Genomic DNA, 19478 nt, shown 5'->3' on the forward strand with positions numbered 1-19478 from the left:
GTCCGTCACCAGGGTGTCTGTCCACTCGGGACTGGTGTGTCCCGTCCAGGTGGCCGGTCCGTCACCAGGGCGTCTGTCCACTCGGGACTGGTGTGTCCCGTCCAGGTGGCCGGTCCGTCACCAGGGTGTCTGTCCACTCGGGACTGGTGCGCGCGGTCCAGGTGGCCGCTACGTCACCAGGGTGTCAGCCTGCATGCGGGGCGTCGCCCACCGGAGCCCCTGCCCTCCCGGACGGTGCCTTCTGCCTTGTTGCACGTGCGCGCGTCTGGCGGGGGTGTGGCCGCCCGGGAAAGGCCGGACCTCGGCGAGCCGCCCCGGACAGCACCCGCCAGCGTGGAAGTCCGTCGACCCGGCCCCGGGGAGGACGGCGCCCATGACGAGGCTGTGGGGCCGCTGAGCCCGGGCGCCCCGGCGTCCTCCCGAGCAGGCCCTCGTAGCCGGAGCCAGGGGCACGCGTGGCCCTCACGGATCCGCCGCCTCAAAGCCACACCACGAGCTCGCACACCTGGCGCCAGCAGGGCTCCTGGACACACGAGTGCGCAGGCGCGGGCGGCGGCCCGTGTGCGCGTGCGCGACCCAGTTGCCTGGAGACGGCGACGCAACAGTTGTGGTCCGCGGCTTCGCGAGCGGCCGGAGCCCGGGCGTCGCTGGAGGGGCGGTTGGTCCTCATTTCCCGGGGAGCAGGAGGAGGCGCCGGCCGCGACCCCGCTGACGGGCACCCCTCGTTTCTCCGCAGCCGGGCGCCGGTGCGCGGAGAGCCATGCCGCTGCCCGACACCATGTTCTGCGCGCAGCAGATCCGCATCCCCCCGGAGCTGCCGGACATCCTGAAGCAGTTCACCAAGGCGGCCATCCGCACGCAGCCGGCCGACGTGCTGCAGTGGTCCGCGGGGTAAGGCCGCCGGGAGGGGACGCCCGCCTGCCTCAGGTCAGCCCCTGGGCTTGCGCAGGCAGGCTGAGCTGAAAACTCGCTGTAGTAGGGACCAGTCTTTGGGCTGTAAATCGGATTGGTTCGTGTTGACCAACATGTCAGGCTTTGACGAATTTCTGCGCTCCGTGGCCAAGATGAATCCCTTTGCGCCGTGACTGCTGGAGCAAATCCCTGCGAAAACTCGCGGGCTTAGCGAGGCGGGGACCCAGCATCCACAGCTGCCTTCCGCCGTCTTCAGTCCTCGCAGGCTTGCATTTGGGAGCCGGCCAGAAGCGGAATGATTACCCCTCAGTGTGCAAGGTCCCGGTTCCCAGGGTTAGGGCCTGGATATTTCGGGGCTGTGGTTTAACCCAAAGGTGAAACCCAGCACTCGTGACCCCAGGGCGTGCCTTCTGAGAAACGCTTTGCCAGTTGTTTCCAGAAGACTCAAAATTCTCTGAAAATTACAGCCTCTGATTTTAACGATCATTCGAGCCTAAATGGAAGAGAATTGGGATGTTTAAGAGTTTATTTGCATGCTGCAAAAAAAAAAAAAAAATTCCAAGAGTCATCTTTTTTATCTTGGAACATGAAGTTACAGTTGGCAACACTTTAAAGAAAAGTATTTTAAGCTCTGCTTTAAAATGATGAATTAAGAATTTTCTGAATGCACCACACTAATTTCTCTTTTATTATTATTATTTTTTTAATTTTTGACAGGCAGAGTGGGCAGTGAGAGAGAGAGAGACAGAAAGGTCTTCCTTTGCCGTTGGTTTACCCTCTAATGGCCGCTGCGGCCGCCGCACCGCGCTGATCCAAAGCCAGGAGCTTCTCCTGGTCTCCCATGGGGTGCAGGGCCCAAGGACTTGGGCCATCCTCCACTGCCTTCCCGGGCCATAGCAGAGAGCTGGCCTGGAAGAGGGGCAACCGGGATAGAATCCGGCGCCCCAACCAGGACTAGAACCCAGTGTGCCGGCACCACAAGGCAGAGGATTAGCCTGTTGAGCCAGGGCGCTGGCACTATTCATTTCTGTTAAGCATCGTTTTCGAGTGTAGGAGAAAACCCAGGCATTGTTTACGGCAATACGTGTGTGCCGTTGGCTGCGGTGTGCCCAGCTCTGCAGAGAGGTTGATTAGCAAAGAACTCGCTTGGTAAATGCATCCACACGGGCCATGCAGGGTGAGCAGAGGGAAGGCTGGGGATATTTCAGGAAGAGGAAGGGGCGTGGCAACAGGGGGCGGAGACAGCAAGGAGGGAGACCCAAGCCCACTGTGGGACCCTGAGGTGGGCCTGCCTGCTTCCTCAGGGTGGGGGCTACTCTGCAGATGGGGTTTCCAGGAGGCCCAGCCTGGTGACCCGGCGCGATGCGCCAGCCACCTCACCTGCCACTGTGCCAGCCTGGCGGGTGTTGCTGCAGGGATGAAGGCCGCCTTGGCTCGCCCTGGCCTCCCCTCCAAAGCAGGTGTCTCGGCCCGCCCGTCTGTTGTGGAGACCAGAGGTGTCTCCAGAAGTTGCCGCGTGCATCGGCAAGGCACAGAGACCACAGCCGCACCCCGGACCCTTGTGGGAGCCCTCTGACATGGAGCGAGGAGGAAGTTGGATGGGATCAGTGGAGACCCTCGCTAAGCAGTAGGCCCTGCCAGAGCCCTGCCCTGCAGGTGGCCCGAGCCCCGTGCCTCACAAGCACGAAACCCAGGAAGTGGAGGGGTGGAAAGGGAAGGGGAACGAGAGACGAAACTTCCTTCAGTCAAGTACTGTTTTCCCCCCATGGGTGCTTCTGGTCAGACCGTCTGCCTCGCTTCCTGGAGCCTGAGGCTGGCCGTGGCCCCTCCTGAGTCCTGCAGCTCCAGGCTGCTCCGGCGTCAGAGAAAGGAGCAGCCCAGGGAGGAGCAGAGAGGCTGGGAACCAGGCGGCTGCTGCGTTCCCAGTGTGCAGGGCCGGGTGTGTTTGTGTGTGTGGCCTTGGTGCCGCTGGGCCGCCTGGCTGGGGTGCGCACAGACGTGGACAGTCAGGCGCCTCGAAAAGCAGCAAGGCCCAGAGAGGGAAGCGCACGCCCGGCCTGTGCACGGCGGACGCCACGCGCTGGCGTGGGACCCAGCGCGCTCCAGGCCACAACCTCCCGCCTGTCCCCGCCGGCCGTCGTGAGAGCGACACGTGTCGGGCAGCCCCTCAGTGCTGGCCTCCGGGCTAAACCCGGTCTTGCTCAGTGCTCCTGGGCTCCCTAAGGCAGGGGCCGTCTGATCCCCATTTTGCAGAGTGAGAAACCGAGGCACGCGGGGCGGGCGAAGCCAGGGAGCTCAGCGCAGGACGTGGGCCTCAGCGCGGCCCTCCCCAGTCCCTACGGTTTCCGGGACGGCTGAGCCTCCAGCCGCGTTTGTTCTCGTCAGGTATTTTTCAGCTTTGTCAAGAGGAGACCCACTTCCTGTGAAGGACAGAATCGAGATGCCGGTGGCCACGCAGAAAACAGACACAGGCCTGAGTCAGGGACTCCTTAAGGTGCTGCACAAGCAGGTAGGCGGGGCCACGCCCCAGCCCTGCCCCTCTTCACCGTCTTCTCGTTGGACAGGAGAGCTGGGCCCGCCCCGCAGGTGCAGGACAGGGAGTGCCCCCGGGAGCCCCCTGTCCTTGCTGGGGGTCAGCAGAGCTTATGGGGTGAAGGAACGTGTTGTGTTGAGTGGCCTTGTCTCCTTTAAAGAACCCCAAATAGCTATTCATGAGTAGATTTTAGAAAAATGAAATATGCTTGCTTTTTATGTTTTATTTAAAGATCTGTTTATTTATTTGAGAGAGTTAGAGGGAGAGACAGAGATCTTCCATCCACTGGTTCACCCCCCAGATGGCCAAAACGGCCAGGACTGGGCCAGGCCAAAGCCAGGAGCTTCATCTGGGCCTGCCGCGTGGGTGCAGGGGCCCAAGCACGTGGGCCATCTTCTGTTGCTTTCCCAGGCCATTAGCTGGGAGCTGGATTGGAAGTGGAGCAGCTGGGACTCAAACCGGTGCCCACGTGGGATGCTGCAGTTGCGTGCTTTGGCCCTTTCTGCAATGCTACAACACCAGCCTCATGTGCTTTTTTTTAAAAAAGATTTTTATTATGTATTTTCATTTTGTTTGAAAGGAAGAGTTACAGACAGAGGTCTTCTGTTTGTTGGTTTACTTCCCAGATACCTGCAACCACTGGGGTTGGATCAGTTCAGTCCGGAGCCAGGAATTCCATCCATCTGCCCCGTGGGCGGCAGGGCCCCCAGTACTTGAAATTGTGCATTAGCAGGAAGTTGGGATTGGGACTCAAACCTAGGCACTCTGGTATGAAATACAGGCATCCCAAGTGGTGTGTTGTCTGCTGCGCTAAATGGTCGCCCCTTATTTTCTTTTGAATACAAAGTTAGCATGACGTTAGATTCTGCTAGACTTAAACAACAAACACCACCCACGGGAGCCATGAGCTTCTTCAGGGTCTCCCTCGAAGGTGCAGGGGCCCAAGCACTTGGGCCATCTTGTGTTGCTTTCCCAGGATATCAGCAGGGAGCGGGATGGGAAGTGGAGCAGGCGCCACAGGTGGATGCTTAACCCACTATGCCACAGCACGGGCACCGTTTTAAAGCTTTAAAATCCATGCGTGTTTTCTTCATGATGTGCATGTTCCATGAACTTTCCAAAGACCGTGCAGGTCACACGGTGTTCTGAAGCTAGCCTTCCCACTGCTGTTTTATGGGAAGCAAACCCCGGGAAGGAGTGGATGGGGAAGCTGCTCTCACGGGGATGCTGCCGGCAGGTGGCAGGAGCTGTCCGTTGTCGTGGATCCTTAGAACCAGGAGGAGGACACGTTTATTTTCAGTTTCCGCATTCCTCCTGTTGGCGTGCTCTGGGGGCTGGATTTTTAGAATGTGTTTATTTGCCCAAGTTCCTTTTTGGCTGTGGGGTGTTTCAGACAGAGGCCGCCGTTTTTCCTGGTCCTGACGCTGTTCTGGCCTTGCTTCCCTCCCCTTGTTCTTTTCAGGGGGCAGCCCTCGGGAGGGGAGGGCCTCCCCACCATCTCTCTGCGGGTGACCCCATCCACTGCCACCTTGCCCTGCCGTGAGCGGGCTCCCGGGTGTGCGTTTCTGTCCCCAGAAGTGTGCTGTGTTTCACAGCTCCCTCGAACTTACCAGAGCGGTGTTTTCTAAACAGTGTAGCCACAAGCCGCACGTGAACTTAGAGGATCTGGAGCAGAAGTGGAAAAATTTGTGCCTGCCAGCAGAAAAATTCAGAACTCTGTTACAACTGGATCCTTGCGAAGGCACAATGGAGTGGATCAAGTTTTTAGCGCTCGGATGCAGCACGCTTGGCGGGGTACGTACCCATCAGCAGTGCGTCCACGATTCCCCGTCGTCCCGGGCTGGCTTAAAAAGAGCTCAGGTTGGGGCACCGATCCTGTCCTGGTTGCCCCTCTTCTAGGCCAGCTCTCTGCTGTGGCCAGGGAGTACAGTGGAGGATGGCCCAAGTGCTTGGGCCCTGCACCCCATGGGAGACCAGGAGAAGCACCTGGCTCCTGCCATCGGATGAGCGCGGTGCACCGGCCGCAGCGGCCATTGGAGGGTGAACCTACGGCAAAAGGAAGACCTTTCTGTCTCTCTCTCTCTCACTGTCCACTCTGCCTGTCAAAAAAAAAAAAAAAAAAAAGAGCTCAGGGACACTTGCCTTGCTTCATTGACTTCATCTCAGAAAAGCAGCCTTTTCCCCTCAGGGGACATTGGCATTTCAGGCTTCGTTATTTATTTATTATTTATATTTAATTTAATTTTTTGTTTTAATCTAGTTATTTGGAAGGCAGAGAGACACTGAAGGGGAGAGGGAGAGACCTTCCATCCACCTGTTCACGTCCCAGATGCACACAAGAGCCAGGGCTGGGCCCCCAGCCAGGATCTGGGAGGATGTCCCAGGGGGGTGGCAGGGACCTGCTGCCTCCAATCCAGGCACTCCAACGTGGGATCCCGGGGTCCCAGGCAGCGCCTTCACTGCTGTGCTAAGACCTGCCCTGTACACGCTCTGGATGTTAAATAGGAACGGTTCAGGAGCCTGCAGTCGGAGAGGCACGCCTGGGTTTCAGCCCCAGCTCCACTTGATTCCAGCTTCCTGTTAGTGTGCACCGTGGAGCCACAGGTCGGTGAGGGCTCAAGTAGTTGGGTCCCTGCCGCCCACGTGGGAGACCCAGGCTGAGTCCTGGGCCCTTGGCCTTGGCCTGGCCCATCACAGGCTGAGGACTGAACCAGCAGATCAAGGACTCTCTCCCTCTCTCTGTCTCTCTGATAAAACGGAAACAATAGAACTTTTTTAGAAATCAAATCTTTGTGACTGCCCCACGTAGACATTGACCGGAGACGAAGCGCAGGCTGTGATGAAACAGTGCTGAGGTTGCCGTAGCTACACCGAGGCGTAAAATTACACCCGAGTGGAACAGGCGTCCGCGCCCCTTGGCGGATGGTTAGGCGCAACCCATAGGCCTTGGGAAGCAGCCAAGGCCCTGCCCGGCCTGCGGGAGAGCGCGGGTGCCGGCCGCAGGTGCGCGGGCAGGCAGGTGGTGCGTGGGCGTGGCCCTGGTGATGAGGCGGGGGTGTGGGCGTGGCGAGGAGGCGTGGCATGGGTCTGTCAAGGGAGGGGCGGCATGGTGAGGGCGTGTCGGGGCGTGGTGAGGGCGGGGTGGAGATGGGTGGGGCTTTCGGCCTCCGTGGGCTCCGCACGGGTTGTTCCCCAGAGATGCCAAGGGGGCTGGGACGAGAGAGCTGGCCCTTCCGCCGCGCAGGCGGGCACGGTGCACCCCAGTGATCCACAGTGCAGCTTCGTCTTTGCAGGAGCCTCTTCATTCCGTTTTCATGCCTGCACCTTCCACTTTACGTAGTAACCTGCAGCTGGGTCCCCGGCACCCCGGCCCTCTCGCCTGGGCAGCCAGGTCCGGAACCGCGCCCTATGCTCAGTGTTTGTCACCGTGCAGCAGGAGCGAGGTTCCTTATGAAGAGGCCGCTGTGCCACATGACCCCCGCCCCCCCCCCCCCCCCGGAGCCAGGGCACAAACAGGCCCCGTGCATCCTCAGGGAGGCCAGGGGCAAACGCACGGAGCCCCTGGACACGCTCCCCGCTGCAGCCGACATCATCGGTGTCAGTACCCGGGTCGATGATTCTCACGGCTCCTCTGCCGCCGCCACGCTTAGCTGTGTAGTTTGGAGCTTAACAATGATGAGAGGCCAATAATTCATGGTTTTTTTTTTATTCATCTTTGTCATTCCCACCTCCCTACATTATGAAAATTAAGACAGAAATGAGGCCCCGTGTCCACGAGCCGCGCAGGACCCTAGATGGAGACGTTTTGCCGAGGGTGGGGCCTCCCCTTGCAGACTGAGCGGGGGAAGGGGGCGAAGTCACCCCGGGGCAGCCCGCCTGGCCCCTCGCCTTGGCAGGAGGACCTGCTGTTTGCCTTGACCCCCTCCTTAGCGCCTGCCTGCCCTGCTAGGTGTGGAAAGACCTGCAGGCTGGAGACTCAGGGGTGGGGTGCAGGTGTGAAAGCTGACCTGGTCCTCCCCCAAGGGGCCCATGGTCCCCCAGCCATGCCCACAGGTCTCCGCCCAGGCCTCACCCCCACCCACACACACACACAGCGTGCAAGGCGTGACACAGCGTGGAGATGTGTGTGCCTGTGGCCCGGGAGCCAGGAGGTGCACCCCGAAGGCAGCTGTGGCTTGAAGGAGCCCAGAGGTCTCTCCTCCCGCCACCACGTGTCACAGCCTGTATTTTTATGCTTTGGAAAACAACAACAACAAAAAAAACCTCCCGAAGGGAGGAAGGGAGGCAGGGAGGCAGGGAGGCAGGGAGGCAGGGAGGCAGGGAGGCAGGGAGGCAGGGAGGCAGGGAGGCAGGGAGGCAGGGAGGCAGGGAGGCGAGCTGATGAGAAGTAATTTGTCGTGGATTGCCGCCCGAAGTTGTGTTCACAGAATCCTGAGTCGTTGCCTGCGGCCGCCTCCCCCACCCAGGACGCTCACCCGCGGGTGGCAGATCCGGGCTCCACGCTCGCGCTTGTCTAGGATCAGGCTCGTCAGACTGCTAGCGCGGACGGTCTGCAGAAAGAGCAGGCGCGCCTGCTGAGATCGGAGGCACCTGTGCCGTCCCTTCCTTCCTCCGCTGCTGCATCCCCCCAAGTGTTTGCCAAGCACTTTGTGCGGGGCCCCGTCCGGGTGCTGGGCGAGGAGTCCCCGGGAGCAGAGCAGGCAGGCGCCCGACCCTGGCAGCTGGTGCCCTGCGCGTCCTGGGGCTGCCGCCCGGTGCCGGTGCCGTGGTGACCCCGGCCCCTCTGTGTCTCCCAGAGCTTTCCTGGGGCGAGTCCAGACTTCATCTGTCCCTTTCTGTGCTGCCGTTAAAGGCCCTAAGCAGTGAGCACTGGAGCCGAAACGTTCTGCTTTCTAAGCACAGAGATCTTTATTTTTTTTTTGGTATAAGAAAGTTGTGCGCCGAGTCTTTTATTCCCGTCCATGTACTGACCCAGGAGATCCTAAGTGAAAGAAAGACAGGACAACAACAAAACCTAGCAAGACAAACAGCAGTGACTTTTGCTCCCACTGCAATGCGTCGGAGCGTGACTCGTCACGGGAGCGCCTGTGTGTGTGCGAGGACACGTGCACGTGTGTAGAACACGTGCTTGCTGGGGACACGGGGCTCGCACCGCCCACTGTCTTCCAGGCCCCCTGTCTGTCTGCTCTGTGTGCTGCTAGCAGCCTGCTGAGGAAGGCAGTGTGTCCTGAGTTTGAGGCTGGTGCGCTGTGGAGAGGGGCCAGGTAACCCAACATCAGGTACTTGGACGTGGCAGGCGTTGGGGGGTGGAGCCAGGGGCCCCTCCCCGTGGCTCTGTGGTCCACAGGTTTGGACCCCCTTGTTGGAGTTAATGCTTGTGATTTCCTGTGTCACAGGCTAACGGGCCCAAGGATTGTCACTCATGTCGTCCTAGGTCCTAAAATGACGCCTACCCTAAGCGGTGGTCTGTCAGCACCCCCCGCAGTCCTCGCTCCTAGAACCTCCTCCCCCATGCAGTGGGGCTATGCGAGTTGGCTTGGGCGTCATTGCCCCATCTCTGCCTGTGCTCGTCCAGCGGGACAGCCACCCGTCCTGGCCCTGGAGGCTGCATCCCGGCTCTCGAGGCCCTGCCACTCTCAGGGGTCTCCAGCAGGGGTGTCCCAGAAAGGCCGGCAGAGTCCTGTGCACCCCCGGTGCAGGATAGAGTGGCCCGCCAAGTGTGGGAGCTGCTCACGCCAGCCAGGAGGGGGCTCAGTCCGTGGAGAATGCATGTCGTGAGAAAACCGTGCTGCTGGGTTTTTGAAAAATCCTTTGCGCATCAGAATAAAGGTATCTTGTGTGTGTGTGTGTGTGTGTGTTTTCCTATGAACTTTATGAATCGCCCTCATGTGTTTAATAAACTGTCTCCGGCCGCGGCTCACTAGGCTAATCCTCCGCCTTGCGGCGCTGGCACACCGGGTTCTAGTCCTGGTTGGGGCACTGGATTCTGTCCCGGTTGCCCCTCTTCCAGGCCAGCTCTCTGCTGTGGCCAGGGAGTGTAGTGGAGGATGGCCCAAGTCCTTGGGCCCTGCACCCCATGGGAGACCAGGAGAAGCACCTGGCTCCTGCCATCGGATGAGCGCAGTGCGCCAGCCGCAGCACGCCAGCCGCTGGAAGACCTTTCTCTCTGTCTCTCTAACTGTCCACTCTGCCTGTCAAATAAATAAATAAATAAATAAATAAGATAAACTGTCTCCGGAGAAGGAGTTGTCCTTGGACCTCTGGGCTCTGCCGCCCAGCACTGGCCACCCATTGCTTTCTCTGTCTCTATGGGGGGTGGCGGGGGAGTGGGCGCTCTGCCAATTTGCCTCTCCCTGCCCTGCCCTGGGGAGCATGTTCGTCCTGTCATCCATTACTCTGGGACCACATCCTGCCTGATGCTACAATGTTCCTGATTTCAGGGTCTCCCACCCTTTTGCCGCTGCAAGCCCCAGAAACAGGTGTGAGTTAGGAAAGCCGTGAGGATAATAAAGTGAGATGACAAGGGTCTTGAGCGTTGTAAAAGTGAGGTGCTAGTTCATGCCGAGTCCAGTCCTCAGTGGCTCGTCTGGGAGCTTCCCCTGTGTCAGTGGGGCAGGCTCCTGTGTGTGCTTTATGTCCCTGCCAACTGGGGGCGCGCTGAGGAGGCGTGAGGCGGCTCCGTTCTCTGCAGGTGGCGAGTGACATCTTGAGAGCAGCCATAGTTCTGAAACTTGCCCAAGCCCACGGAATTGGCACGCCAGAGGTGCCCGAGAAGCAACAGGTGCCCCTGCCACCTGTGTTGTTCACACATCTCCACGGGGTTTTGGGTGTGGATCTGGCAGACACATCTGGCTGGAGACGAAGTGCCGCCTGCCAGGCACCCACGCCCCAGCCGGGAGGTGTTGTAGGAGCTGAGCCAGCTGCAGTGGGAGGCTGGCATAGGGGCCGCCTGTCAAGGAGAGGGCCTTTTGGTTGGCGGGGCATTGGCCCAGCTACCCACAACCCTTTGGGGCCAAGAAATACGCTCACAGGCAACGTGACCCTGAGTGAGCAGGAAGTTTGCGTTGTCTCTGGGGGTGGGGCTGCTGCGATCGCCGTGGGCAGCTCTGCCCCTGGCGGTGTGGTGCCTGGCAGGGGCGGGGCTGTTGCCGTGGTGTGCTGTCTTTCCCCTAGACACAGCTTCCTCTGACGCCCCTGAACAGGATGTACGCGGATCTCGCCTGCCTGCTCGCGCAGTGCCAGGGCTTCCCTTCCCTTCCCCTGGCTCGGCCCCACCGAGGCTCTGCCGTGTTGGCTTCCACTCTGTGTGCGGTGTAACAGTGAATCCTCATGTGGCTTCAAGAAGTTTCAAGGGAAGCACATGGATGATGAAGCTCTCAACTCTGTTCTCAGCAGGTTCTCTCTCTCTCTCTGCGCTGCCCCCCCCCCCCAATTTTTTAAGGCAATGCCTTGTGTGGCGGTCCCTGGAGAGATGTGTACCTCCCCATGGAAGGAACGTGGCTTATTTTTCTAACTGGAGCGCTGTGTGGCCCTCGGAGCTGGACCAGCGTCACAGTGCCTGTGCTGGAACTTGGGAAGCGGATGCCGGAGTGAAATGGAGGGAATGACTATCAGTCTTGCCTTAGACTCCCCAGGTCCCCGCTGCTGGTGATGGAGACCTCTGTCCAGCTCTGTCCTTTCCTCCAGACGAGTGCCTGGATCCTGGAGTGTGGTGGTGTCTCTGCGCTGTCCCCTGTGCCCCAGCCAGCCTGGTGGCCATGAGCAGAGGTAGTTGCTGGGATGGGCTCAGGAGGCTGGCGGCTGCTTCCCAGTGCTGGCCCAGTTATCTTGGGCAGAGCCCTGTGAGCTATGGACAAGGGCAGCCCTTTCCTGGCATGGTGACCGTGGGGAGTGAGCGAGACCCCAAGCCCAGCTCTTAGGCAGTGCCCGGCACGAACAGCTGCCACCTCCTGCTGTCTCGCATCCTCAAGCCTGGTCCCTAAGGGTGTCAGCTTTATGTGCCCAGGGTCACTGGTGGGTCAGGCTGGGGAAAGTGCTCCCTGGGGAAAGTGCCGAGCTGGGATGGTTGCTGGTCAGTGTGCTGTAACCCCCCCGCCCCTCCCCCTCTGCCACAGCTGGCCTGAAGCCACCAGGGTGCAGTCATGCGGCTCCCAGAATTGCTGGGCAGTGCAGTCGCCTCACAGGAGCCGGCTCTGGCACGCGTGCCCTGTGGGTCCAGGCCGTGGTCCCCACCACTGCTCCTGGACATGTGGGGTCCCGTGCCCCACGCCAGTCCGCGTGGTTCTCAGCCTTCCTTGTGTCTTGTGGCGCTGGCTCTCAGTGCCACCGTGCACCTGCTGCTCTCGCCCTCTGCTGCTGCCACCTCCCCAGCTCTAGCCTCCTCGTGATCGCACTCAGGCTCTCGGCTCAAAACCGACCCAGATGCCGAGTCCCCAGCCTCGTGCCTGGGCCCTAGACCACGAGCTCCTGCCTCAGCGTTTTCAGACAGGCCTGAGGGTTGGGCCCACAGACACACCCGCCGCAGAGCCCTCCCTCGGCTCTCTGTGAGTCCCTCCGCTTCTCAACAAGTCTTCCATGTGGCGGTTCAAACTTTGGGGCCACTTTGCGCGGCTGTCTCACACCCACACGTCCAGCCACGGGACTCTGCCTCGGCTCAGCCCTCTGCAGCTCCCCTGACCGCTGGCCAGATGGTCCCAAAGCTTCCTCACTGAGTTCTACCGTGTTCCCTGGGCGGGCGCCTCCTAATGGGCAGCCATTCACCTTTCATGTTCCACCCCTCCCTGACCTGCTGTGGCTGCACTGAGCCCCCAGGCTCTTCCTGGAACACAGCGCCCCACCTGGATGGCCCCCCCACCTAGGCTTTGCTGCCCGCTCAGTGAGACTTCCCTGCTCCACCGCAGTACCTCTTCCCACCGCCCTGGAGTGCATTCCGGAGCCCAGGCTCTGGAACCCGAGAGAGCTGCTGCGCTGGGCCCTTAGTGACTCTGCAGCCAGGGACAGGGTGCGCGGTCCCCTGTGCGTGTTGGCGAGGGCTAGTTCACCTTTGTCTGTCTGTTGGGGGTGGCCTGGCCAGGACCAGCTCCCAGGGAGGAGGTACGGAGAGAGCTGGGGCATGGGCTGGGTCCCTTAGGCTGCCTGCGCTGCCAGGGTCTGTGTGTCCAGGAGCCTTGGAATAGGCACTCTGCTTTTTGAAAGACAGGACGCGTAGGGCTCATTTCTCAAAATGCAATTGTCGAATGTCATTATGAATTTTCAAAAGTGCTGGAGGACGTGGAAATGCTAACTGCTGTGTTCATCACCTGTGGACTGCATGAGTTGCGTGATCACACCAGGCTCACAAATATGAAAAGACAGTAACCTGTTGTCACAGGGTCGCCCCCTCCTTTAAGCAACCTTGAGTGAGTTGGAGGTGAGGGTGTGTGGGCTGGATGGCAGACGGTGGTGCCTGGCCCTGTTGCTACCACTGCAGAGCCTCTGGTCTCCACAGGGAGGCCGTGGGGAGGGGCTGCGGGAAAGAGCAGGAGTGAGATCAACCCCTGCCTGGCTGTGGGAGGGGGCGGCCCCCACGCGTTCCTGAAGAACCTCCCGTGTGTGGAAGGATGGAGCCGGGTTGCCTGGGGCCACCTCCTGGGCACCTGAGTCACCCACCCTGCTGCCCCACCCCCCACAGCTGCCACCTCTGGTTGGGGACCATTTCAGGTCTACACTGGCCAAGGGAAGACGTGGATGCTTCCTCTTGTTGGTGACAGGCAGGTTAGAGTCATTCCCGGCCAGTGGCATCCTGATCAGACCTTTCCTGTCTGTTGTTCACCATGGCAACGACACAGCCACCCGGTTCTTAATGTAGAGAGACACGCCTTTGGAGGACGCTCGTAGAGTGTGCGGGCGCCTGCCTGGTTCTCACTGTGCCCCTGGTTTGCGGTCTCTCTAGTCCCTGAACACAGCCATGAAGCACCTGTGTGAGATCCTCACCAATGACCCGGACGGCGGGCCCGCTCGCATCCCGTTTGAGACTTTCTCCTACGTCTACCAGTACTTGGCCGGCTTAGACCCAGACATCCCTCCCTTGGAGACAGAAGCCTATCTTGCCTCTTTAAAGGAAAAAGTGTAAGTGTGAGCGCTCCCTGGGCTTGGAGAGCTGCCCTTCTCTCTGTTCCCGCCCTGCCCAGATGAGCAGGTTGCAGCGAGGCCTGCTGTTGAGAGGGTACAAGGTCGTCTTCCCGGAGGGCGGCCTTTCCCCACATGGGGTTCCGACCAGGGCGGGACCCGGGTTGTCCTCACTGTAGATGGCAGAGGGAAAAGATGTGAGCTGTCACTCAGAAGGGCTTGTCCCGAGTAAGCCACGTGACGTCAGTTCCGGCACGCTAACATCAACATTGATTACCTCCGGGCACAGTGCTCCCCAGGGAACTTGGGAAACCGCACAGACACAGCTCTTGACTGATGGACTCACCCGGGGACATGTTACATGCTGCACTTTCCCATTGGATTTGCCTTAGTGCCAAGGTGCCTGGGTGCTTTGGGTTAACCTCTCAAAATGACCCTGGGCCAGTGTCACCTTTTCCCAGTGAGTAGCCGTAGGTGCCGCCCCCTCGGACCTGGGACTGCTCCCGCACCTGCTCTCTGTCTGCCTGCGAGATGACCCTCTTGGTCTGGAAGGGTTGGGGCATGCTTTTGGGGGGTTCCCCCTCCCGCCCCTGGTTACTTCTCAAAATGACGCTTTGGGGGCGTGCAGCCGTGTAGGTCCTGTGCGTGTTGGAGGGGTGTTGTCTGCCCGGTGACTTCCGCAGGCAGTCATTGGTGGCCCTGGGACAGACAGTGGGGCTGAGAATCAGGCTGTGCTGACCAGAAATGCACGGGTGTCAGCTTGGCTTCCCTAAGGAAGGTGGGGTGAGACTGGACCCCCGAGGGGGTAGCTGGATATGAAGTACAGGGACGCTGAGTGGCCGAGGGGTCCAAGCTTGGCACAGGGGCCCCGTGCAGAGCCTCCCACCCCCCAGGCCCCCAGAACAGCCTGACTGGACCTGGGCACTTGACTCAGCGCTTCTTGGAGGCAGGCACATCGTGAGCTGGGCTCATGTAGTTGGAGAGCTTTGCAGATGGTGGAGGCAGTGCACCCAGACCCTGCGGTCTCCCACACCCCCTTACCTGTCATAAACCGCTCACCCGGGCTTCTTACAGTGCGAGTGACTTCTTACTTGGCCCTGCCTGCTCAGCATCCATTGGCTTCCTGCTTGGTTCCTAAAGCTCCTTAAGCCCCCGGATGTCCCCTTAGAAAACGGTGCTGGCCTTGGCAGCCATGCAGGCAGTGATGAGCCGGAGAGGGGACCCACAGAGGGGGCTCCCTGTAGCTTCACGTGCTGTGCAAGACGGAGACAGCGGCCACGTCCCGCTGGGCTGGGCTGGGCTGGAGTCAGCCAGAAGCCCAGGGATCCCGCGGGGGCTGTCCCAACAGAGGGGAGCACCTAGAAGGTTGGGGTGTCCCTCTCCTTTCCGCTTGTGAGAAGGACCCCGGCATGGGGTCTTGCTCTTGGTGATGTTTGTTCTCAAGCCGTTGGACGCTGTGACGGTAAAGATTCACCACGCAGACCTCGAGAAAAGGGAACGCCTTATGTTGGGGTGTAAGAATTACTGATGCGAGAGCGTGAACCATCAGGTTCCTGGGTTAGACTTTGAAAAGTAAATTTGCATTTTACCAAAACTGTGTGACGCGTGCTGTGAGAAATGGCTGATAAGTAACTGATCTGTTTCCAATCCAGAGACTCTAGAAAGAATGGCCTGATCGGAGTTTCAGATTTCTTTTCTGCAAAGAGAAATATTTAGAAAACCTCAGCAAGAGAACTCTGAAGACACACCATTTAGTAAGGAGAAGACATTTTAATGTCAAAATAGCACTTTTGAAAACCTTGGCACCAAATACAGCTTGTCATTAACCACGTACATCTGCGGTGTGAGTTCTTTCGCGGTGGAAACAACACGCGACAGATGCCTCCCGGGCTGTTTAACTATTGTTTCTCCCTTAAAGCCGAAAAAGCATCTATTTCTGTGAAATAATCCGACTTGGAGTCCACGGAGCAGGACGTGGGGCTGCAGGTGGCCCGGCCTTGCTCCCTGGGTGCCCCCCACCCCAGCCTCCCCAGGGAGGGCGTCGTCTGCCCTAGCCCGGTCTCTTCTGTGGCCGAGAAGCACCGCAGAGGAGCGGCACTGGCCGGGCCGGCAGTGAGCCCCTGAGCGCTCTGGTTTGCTTTCCCTTTCCGGGGTCTTCGGGACGGTGGCGGTCACTCAGGACTTGCCCGTGGCCGACACCGTGGTTCTCTGCAGCTTGGCCACCCAGCTAATAAACCTTAGCAGCCCCCAGAGACTCGCAAACGCCCAGGGGAAACATCTGGCCGCTACCTGAGAGGGGGCCACCGTATCTGATCACTGGCCAGCACTTCCGGTCACCCTGCCAGGAGATCCATAGCCTGTGCTGAATACTCATAGCATTACAGCTTGTCAGAGTTGGAATTTTCGAAAACTTAACAATCGCTTCTAACCTTCTCAAAACTTTTATTTCCCCCCAAGGATTTAAATATTTTTCCCCTGACCATGCGGCCACAGTAGGTCACCCGTCCCCCTGGGAAGCTGCTGTGGCCAGAGGAACGCACCCCAGAACGCAGACCACAGACAGCGCCCCAGGCATCGTCCACCTGCCAGCCTGGGCATGCGCACCATGTCCCGCAAACACATGCTGTGATCTTAGGCGTTTGTATAAGAGAGAATCACCTCTCCTAGTTAGTGAGCTCAGGGGCCCATTAAGTTAAAAAGTGAGTGGAGGAGGGGGAAGGGGGAACCACTAGAAAAAAAAAAAGTCACAAACTTCAGAGTGGAAGCCATCGACTACAAATTAAAGATACAATAATGAAGACAGGAGCAGCCAGAAGTGGGCTCTTTGGAAATCTGATACAAGAGGGGCGGGTGCTGTGGCACAGTGGGTTAATGCCCTGGCCTGACGCGCCAGCATCCTGTATGGGTGCCGGTTCTAGTCCCGGCTGCTCCTCTTTCAATCCAGCTCTCTGCTGTGGCCTGGGAAAGTGGTGGAAGATGGCCCAAGTGCTTGGGCCCCTGTGTCCACGTGGGAGACCTGGAAGAAGCTCCTGCTCCTGGCTTCAGATTGGTGCAGCTCCGGCCATTGTGGCCATCTGGGGAGTGAACCAGCAGATGGAAGACCTCTCTGTCTCTACCTCTTTCTGCGACTCTGTCTTTCAAATAAATAAAAGAAATCTTAAAAAAAAAAAAAAAAGAAATCTGATACAAGAGAAAGACCTCAGCCAGGCTGGGCAAGGCGAGAGAAGCCGCAGAGAAAGTCGAAAGGTGCCCAAGTACGGAAAAGAGAGGCGGCACAGAGATACCGACAGCTGTGTGCCCGCCGTTCTGAAACCGCAGAGAGACGTGCACGGTTTGAAAAGCCACGCCCACCCAGAAGTGGGGGAGCAGTTGAACACTTGTTGAATGATCTCACCACAAAATGGGAGCTGTGGTTAAACCACCCTTCACACCAAGAAAATGCTGGCCCCCGAGACTGGAAAGACAGGTGGTTTCGCTCAAACCAGCTCCCCCATACCGTGAGAAACAGAGTCATTCCCCACTCATTCTTCAAGACCGACAGCTTTGCTATGAAAACCAGAAAGAGACATTCGCAGGCCTATTTTACCAGGGAGTATAGGTGCAAAAATCCTAGAAATATTAGCAAGAAAATTAAACGTAAGCTAAATGCACAAACCGATGTATTGATAAGGACTGGCAGCTGATGCTGGCTTTGTTTGGGCAACTGCCGACTGCTTTGGGTATCCTTCCTTCCTGGTCAGTTTACTCTGGGTCCTTCCTCGTCACCACCCTGTGAACTGCCCCCCTCCTCTTGGGGACACCCCCTCTGGGGGTGGGGAGGCTGCTGTCCTAGCCTTGATTCCCAGGGAGCTCAGCCTGGGCAGCAGCCGACGAGTCTACATCTCGCCTGCTCCACGCCGTTACCAGCCTCTAGGCCTCTCATGACCAGGCACAGCCTCCCTGGCCAGGGCCCAGCACCTCTGCACGCCCCCTTGACCTGATGGCGGGTGTGAGTGCTGCTCCCAGGGCTCCAGGCCCCTCTTCCAGAACCACGGATCTCAGCCCAGGAGGAGGCCGGGGCTGTGTCTGCCCCGTCTCTGCTGTGGCTCCCGTGCCCTGGCCCCTGTCCTGCTCTGCTCCGCTGGGGTTTGGCCCCTCTGCTGCCTGGAGCAAGTGGCTGGACGCCCTCCCCCCATTCCTCTGTTCCTCGTGGCCTGTGTGCCCCTCTACCTTTAATCCTAGCGTACCTGCTCACGTCACGTGCTGGCTGCCTTTACCCCGTCTGCACCCTCTCAGAACCTGGGCCTGTTCCAGGGTCCCTTAGTCCTTGTGAAGAATCGCTGGCTGCCAATAAGCGCAGAGCAAAAGATGAAGCCCCGTGGTGAATCTGCGTTCGGTCTTCACTGCTGGACTGAGCGCACACGAAGCTCTCCCTGCATTTCTCGTCGCGTTGCCTGGTGCAGACTGTCACCGCCATCCGTGGTTGTGGCCCTCGGGGCGCAGAAGAGCAGGGAGCAGCCCGGGCTCCGAGGTTGCCCTCACCACCACACACGAGCCTTCCTGCAGGTGGGTGGGGTGGGGTGATGGGCGGGGTCACATACTCACTGAGGGGCGGGACATGGAGACTCATGCCCAGCCACAGCTCCATCACAGGGAAGAGGGGAGAGACGCCGGGGGACAACCATGAACACCCATCAGCCCCTCCCCATGTCCAGGTAAGGGAGGAAGCACTCTGGCTCCCTGGGAAATCCCAGCCGCCTCATTCTGCTTTTGCATTTTGGGATCCAGAGCTGCAGAGCTTGCAAAAACGTTCTCTTAAGGCTGAGAAGGTGGCAGCCGTGACTCACAAAACAGGCCCTGCGCATCTGCTGGCGAATACGGATTTTTTTTTCCTCCAAACGTTACAAATTAGAACCTATCAGGGGCCAGAGAAGTCTGAGCTGAGGTTTCCTGGACCTGTCTGAGTGTGGCGCAGCGATGAAAAGTGAAGATGGGGGGCGGGGGGGCACTGTGGCATAGCAGAAAAAGCCGCTGCCTGCAGTGCCAGCATCCAGTGTGGTCAACGGTTCTAGTCCTGGCTGCTCCACTTCCCGTCCAGCTCTCTGCTATGGCCTGGGAAAGCAGTAGAAGATGGCCCAAGTCCTTGGGCCCCTGCACTCACGTGGGAGACCTGGAAGACTCTCCTGGCTCCTGGCTTTGGATTGGCACAGCTCCAGCTGTTGTGGCCAACTGGGGAGTGAACCAGCGGATGGAAGACCCCTCTCTCTCTCTCTCTCTCTGCCTCTCCTTCTCTCTCTGTGTAACTTTGACTTTCAAATAAATACATCTTAAGAAAAAAAAAAAAAAAAGACGTGAAGTCGGCGTTGAAGTGCTCCTGTGTGAGTCACGTGGGCAGAGGGAGTTCACAGTCTGCCCTGGTGTGCAAGGCGGTGATGGGTGAGGATTTAGGGGCTCTGAGCACTGGAAATGGAGGCAGAGCGTGCCGGGAAGTAACTCGCCTGAGTCACACAGCCAGGACTTGACGTCAGATAATCGGCTGCGTGAGTGAGTGAGTGAGTGAGTGAGGCTTTGGGGGTCATGAGGGTCCTGTCACAGGTGCTCAGCTCTGCTGCTGGAGCATGAAAGCGGCTGTCGTCCACGCCAGAGTGAGCGCGGCCAGCTTCCGGTAAAGCTTCGTTGATGAGCCCTGGAATTGGGAGTTCACACCATTTCACACGTCACAGAACGTGCTTCCGTCTTTTCCTCCCCATCTATCTAAAAATGGTCCCCAGCTCACAGGCTGCAGCTTGCCGGCCCCTGGCCCTGATGCTTTTTCATGGTTGAAAGATGGTAGCCAATGTTTGCCCAGCATTGGCTGTGCCGGGCACTCTGGTCCGTGGACCTCACCACTTCCTCCAGGAGGCGGGTCCTGTGGCTGTCATTCACAGGATCATGCTGCCGGTCAGGT

The 19478-nt window shown here is 59.0% G+C and overlaps 1 protein-coding gene across 1 annotated transcript; it reads left to right on the forward strand.

Moving 5' to 3' along the window:
- Nucleotides 1-760: 760 nt before the first annotated feature.
- ROPN1L (rhophilin associated tail protein 1 like) lies at nucleotides 761-15375 on the forward strand. The gene is made up of 5 exons (XM_062212314.1): nucleotides 761-891; nucleotides 3298-3421; nucleotides 5078-5239; nucleotides 13377-13552; nucleotides 15205-15375. The coding sequence occupies exons 1-5, from the start codon at nucleotides 761-763 to the stop codon at nucleotides 15266-15268; spliced, it is 657 nt and encodes a 218-aa protein (XP_062068298.1). The 3' UTR covers nucleotides 15269-15375.
- Nucleotides 15376-19478: the final 4103 nt, after the last annotated feature.

The sequence above is a fragment of the Lepus europaeus genome, chromosome 15, assembly GCF_033115175.1.
Source record: "Lepus europaeus isolate LE1 chromosome 15, mLepTim1.pri, whole genome shotgun sequence".
In the NCBI taxonomy this organism is placed as follows: Eukaryota; Metazoa; Chordata; class Mammalia; order Lagomorpha; family Leporidae; genus Lepus; species Lepus europaeus.

Bases quoted from the DNA above. Each gene is read 5' to 3' on its own strand.
- ROPN1L (XM_062212314.1), top strand. From the start codon at position 761: ATGCCGCTGCCCGACACCATGTTCTGCGCGCAGCAGATCCGCATCCCC. The intron at 892-3,297 runs GTAAGGCCGCCG...TGTTCTCGTCAG, and splicing joins GTGCTGCAGTGGTCCGCGGG to GTATTTTTCAGCTTTGTCAA. The intron at 5,240-13,376 runs GTACGTACCCAT...CGGTCTCTCTAG, and splicing joins GATGCAGCACGCTTGGCGGG to TCCCTGAACACAGCCATGAA.